A 4,596-nucleotide genomic window follows, 5' to 3' on the forward strand; every position below is an offset into this window, starting at 1 on the left:
TCACTTCTATATCTCATTTGTGATCTCAAAGTTCTCAAAACTCTCATCCAGTCTATTTCTCATCTATCGTTCATAATTCTCATCAATCTCTATTTCTCATTTATCATATGCATCAGCATCATCATTCTCAAAACTCTGATAAAGAAGGTGAAACTCACTAATCATCAACATCTCTGTATATATATATATATAAGGAAAATTGCCTCTCTCTCGAGGTCTTTTACAAAAGTAGGATCCTCTGTACAAAGGTCCTAACACTAAAATGATGCTCTAGCTATACAAGTATCATAGGTACTAAGCGTCTATAGATATACACTATCTACTACTACGCACTATACTATGCCTCTCTACCTATATATATACATATACGTATATATCAACTATGCATCTATACATATGTACGTGTCTACTAGATACACGTGCTAACTAGCCATCGTCTCCTAAAATCCTACTCGTCGCCTCGTCAACCTCCATATCTTCACTCGGCTCCGTCTTCTTGCTCGGCTCTGACTCCTGACTTTCGTACTCGTCGATCAATCGGTAGACGCTATCGTCGCTCGGCTCATCCTCGACATCGGTGTCCACCATCAGACCATAAACAGGCACCTCGGGAATAGGTACCCATGTCTCGACTCCATCGGCAGTAATATAACGCTGCAATGGCCGGGTCCGTCTATTTTCGATCATCATACAGTACATAACTCATTAGTAAACCAAACTCAACTCTCAACAAGAAAGAAACAAGAAACAACATCAACCTCTTACCTCATTTAAGCCGGAGGAGATGGGGTGCTGGGGTTTCGTTTCAAACTGACTCTCTCAAACTAGCCTAAGAATTCAAATTAGACTAGTATTCAATTTTAAAAGAGTAGAAGCAATCAAAGGTTCAACATAGTCAAGCAATAGACTCAGAGCAGATGACCTGCTCTGATACCACCCTGTCGCAGCCCGATTCCCGACACTAGCGATAGTGGGGTACGAGTATCGATACGACTATTTTTAAAAGAATAAAAGATAAGAAGAATAGGTCGAACATCAAACGGAAGCTCGCATCAAAATGTGTTAAGGAAATCATCATAAAGGAACCCAAGGGTAAAATCGTCAACGTCGTTATAACTTTTTATTTATCAGGAATTTCACGAACAAAAACAAAACGGGTATCGCTCATTTTTCGTAAGGAAGCATAATATGCAGAGTATCGCAGCAAAAGGCGAACCGATTATATGTATGAAGACACATAACCGTGAGTATATTACTTGATTCGAAAGGAAACGAAGTATTTTAATCATCAAGACTGTATTAATCATAAGGGCAATATTAAATATGATCACATCGATTGAAACGGTTCCCCACCAGCACCAGACCAATCTCGCTCCCCGCTTAGCCTGCACATTTAGAAATACATGCAGGGCGTGAGTACATAATACCCAGTGGGCAAACGCCGAAAAACAAGGAAAGTGCTCTTAGAACTATAAGTTTGAAGCTTGCCACATCTCAGCAATACACAGAAATAAAGTTAGCGTAAATGAATCTGTGCATGCAGTTTTCATAATCATGATATCATAGATAAACGATAGCGCTATCAAAGTACTCATCATGCATGTACCACATCTACAACTCATCATTATCAAAGGTACTGAGAAGTAGGCCTCCCTCTCAAGTACCGTGACCGGCCGACCCGAAGACGGCTCGCAGTCACCTCTGTGCACAAAATCCCGCTTGTGGCAGGACCGAATTCGTCTCATCAGTAGAGGGTAACACACAAGCTTAACATCAAAAATTGGCAAGTCAAACAGTTCTCAAATATCAGTTAACTCAAATCATTTGATAAGCTCATAACATCATTTAAATCATTTTAGAAAGCTCATACGCTAAACGTATACTCAAAATATTGCCCACCTGAAGTCCTTCGCTAATCCTGGAAAGAAATCAGGCAACTTACTTCTTCGTCTCGCTCGGGCCTTCATATGTCATCATCACATCGTCATCGTCATCGTCATCGAAGGTTCATGTGATAAAACAAACCTTAGTCAGAAACTCAATTTCTAAATTCCAAACTCATCTTAACTATAACTTCTCACTCAACGTCTATTTACCCATTGAAACTCAATCCCTAGGCATACTCGGCTTCTAAGGATTCACACGTCCTATTATCGACTTAACTCTCAACTTGGCTCAAACTCATAGCAATCAAGCACATAAACAAGTATAAACACTTAAGCATATGAAAAACACACATAGACAAGTCGAAAACAAATTTCACTCTGCACTGACTCAACTTTAAAATCTCACCAGACTCTGTACAGAACTCTTCTGGGGTCGTAACTTATAACAAAAGAAACCTACTTGAGTCTAGTTTCATATAAAAAAAATTAGGATCAAAAACTCCATTTATTTTAGGAGATATGACTGTTTTACTACAGTCTACCATATTCGGCAGTTTTTAGCAACCGAAAAGTTTGATTTTTGAAAAATAGTAAACGTTGTCAAAAAGGTCTGAAATTTGGTGCGTACTTAGCTAAGACACTCAGGTCTCACCCATAAAAATTTGGATTCCAGAATGCTAAGGAAAGCTACTGGAAAAGATGACTCTACTGGTTACTGACCGAACAATTCGGCAGAACGTAGCAGTTTTGGTTTTGTATTTTATAAAAATAGCAAACGAAGTCCAAATGACTTAAAATTTTATTGGTATTCTCAAGACTCTCAAATATACTTATCATAAAATTTTCAGGGTGTTTGGATATCAAAAACTCCTCGAAAACAGTATGTCAGTGCGTCGTGAAAAACGACTCCGAATCATACACACAAGCAAACATGCTCAACTCAACATTTATTCAAAGCAAATTCATCAAAGCTCATTTTAAGCACTTATAGCACTTAAAAACATTCAAGTACAAAATAATACTCATCATACTCAAATTAACTCTCCTCTTTTACATCTTAACTCAAATCTCAAGGAAAACGTCTCCACGAACGCATCAACTCAATTCTCTTTTCATTCTCATGCTCAAAATCACTCTATCATTCAAATATGATCTTTTATATCATATAACTCATTATTCACATATTCATTCTCTTTTTATCATGTAAACTAGATTTTAATGAAAATTCATGTATCATCATAAAACTCTTAACAAAACATGGCAAAAGTTCACATAATGATCATAGAGCAATTAGACCTCATTTTATCATTCATCAAACTCACATCACACAAGAACTCAAAAACTCATACAAACTAAACTAAGCCAAAATTTTATTTAGCCTACATTAGACTTAATCAAAGATACAAAGACACTACTATCATGCTTAAAAACATATATCTTAAGCCAAAATCACTTAATAACACATAGATCAAAAAGTCCTAATTTTTATTAAACTAACTCTTTGAAAATTTTATAAACACATATGAATCTTTAATCCATTCATAGATCTATCATTCTTAGCCAATTTATCTCTCATATAAACCATCAATTTACAAATTAGAGCATGAAAACACATATCCCTAATTTTATTAAATTAACTCACATCCAACTCATCAATTGACATCATATACCCAAATTACTCCATCAATAATCATCATATACTTCTCATGGACTCATCTACATCATTAATTCATCATTTAACTCATTGACTCAAAAGTTCCCATTTTTGGGTAAACTAACTTCCATCGAAGTTTCACATCTCAAGGCACATATTTCACAACATACATCAATCATCAACAAACATCATATAAGTCTCATTTTTCACCCCAAATCAAGAAAAGAAAAAGAAAAATTTTTGAAGGGGTGAAGACCCACTTTTTCGAAAATTTAGGAAATAGGGAGGGGGTGATTTTCTTGCTTCAATCCTTCAGGAATACACACACACAACATCCTTCAAGCAAGATTTATGGAAAAACATGGTCACTTACCCAAGTTTCTTACCAAAGTTCACACTTTCTCACTCTAACTTTGAGGCTCTTCTTCAAGGATTCTCTTGATTATAAGTGGCTAGAATGTGTTTATGGAATATTTTAGAGTGGATTGAGGTGTTTGGTAATATTTTTGGGAGCTCCGAAGGTTTTCTTCAATGGAGGAAAATGGAGGAAATGAGAGATGAAGGAGAGGGAGAGAGGGCCGAAAATGGTGAGTGAGGGAGAGAGAAAATATTTGGTGAGATATGAATTGATCTTGCTAATCTTTGGAAGATTTTGAGATCTTAAGGAAATCTTGATCTCTCTCTCTCTAATCTCCACACTTCTCTCTCTAATCTCTACATTCTCAATCTCTACTCTCTCAATAATTTACACTCTCAATCTCTACTCTCTCAATCTCTACACTTGGCAAATTTGTGGCATTTTAATCATATGGTAAGGAAATTAAAATAAAGTGTGAGAAGGTGATTAAATAAAAATCACAATAACTATGGAAATGTCACTCACTAATAAAATACCATAGCATAATTATTCATGTGACCAAAAATAATAATTATAGCACTAATATTAGTGCACTCACTCAATTATAATATTCCTCTTCATAAGATAAATAATTTTAAAAAAAATATTATGCTTTGGAAAAATTTCCATAAACCGGCATCATTCAATTTCTCGGTAAA

General features: G+C 35.7%; 1 protein-coding gene across 3 annotated transcripts; it reads right to left on the reverse strand.

Moving 5' to 3' along the window:
- Positions 1-208: 208 nt before the first annotated feature.
- LOC131012824 (uncharacterized) lies at positions 209-4,215 on the reverse strand. 3 transcript variants are annotated; one of them, XR_009097475.1, is made up of 3 exons: positions 3,914-4,215; positions 1,900-1,961; positions 209-673 (listed from the first exon to the last, which is right to left on the reverse strand). XR_009097475.1 is itself a non-coding variant. In XM_057940815.1 (2 exons), the coding sequence occupies exons 1-2, from the start codon at positions 1,965-1,967 to the stop codon at positions 427-429; spliced, it is 315 nt and encodes a 104-aa protein (XP_057796798.1). In that variant the 5' UTR covers positions 1,968-2,169; the 3' UTR covers positions 209-426. The 3 variants fall into 3 exon arrangements, 1 of the variants encoding a protein (XP_057796798.1); XR_009097474.1 differs by lacking the exon at positions 209-673 and adding an exon at positions 1,104-1,385; XM_057940815.1 differs by lacking the exon at positions 3,914-4,215 and having other exon boundaries at positions 1,900-2,169.
- Between the last annotated feature and the right edge of the window lie 381 nt (positions 4,216-4,596).

This window comes from Salvia miltiorrhiza, chromosome 2 (genome assembly GCF_028751815.1).
Source record: "Salvia miltiorrhiza cultivar Shanhuang (shh) chromosome 2, IMPLAD_Smil_shh, whole genome shotgun sequence".
Classification (NCBI taxonomy): domain Eukaryota; kingdom Viridiplantae; phylum Streptophyta; class Magnoliopsida; order Lamiales; family Lamiaceae; genus Salvia; species Salvia miltiorrhiza.

Bases quoted from the DNA above. Each gene is read 5' to 3' on its own strand.
- LOC131012824 (XM_057940815.1), bottom strand. From the start codon at position 1,967: ATGAAGGCCCGAGCGAGACGAAGAAGTAAGTTGCCTGATTTCTTTCCA. The intron at 674-1,899 runs GTGGGCAATATT...GATCGAAAATAG, and splicing joins GGATTAGCGAAGGACTTCAG to ACGGACCCGGCCATTGCAGC.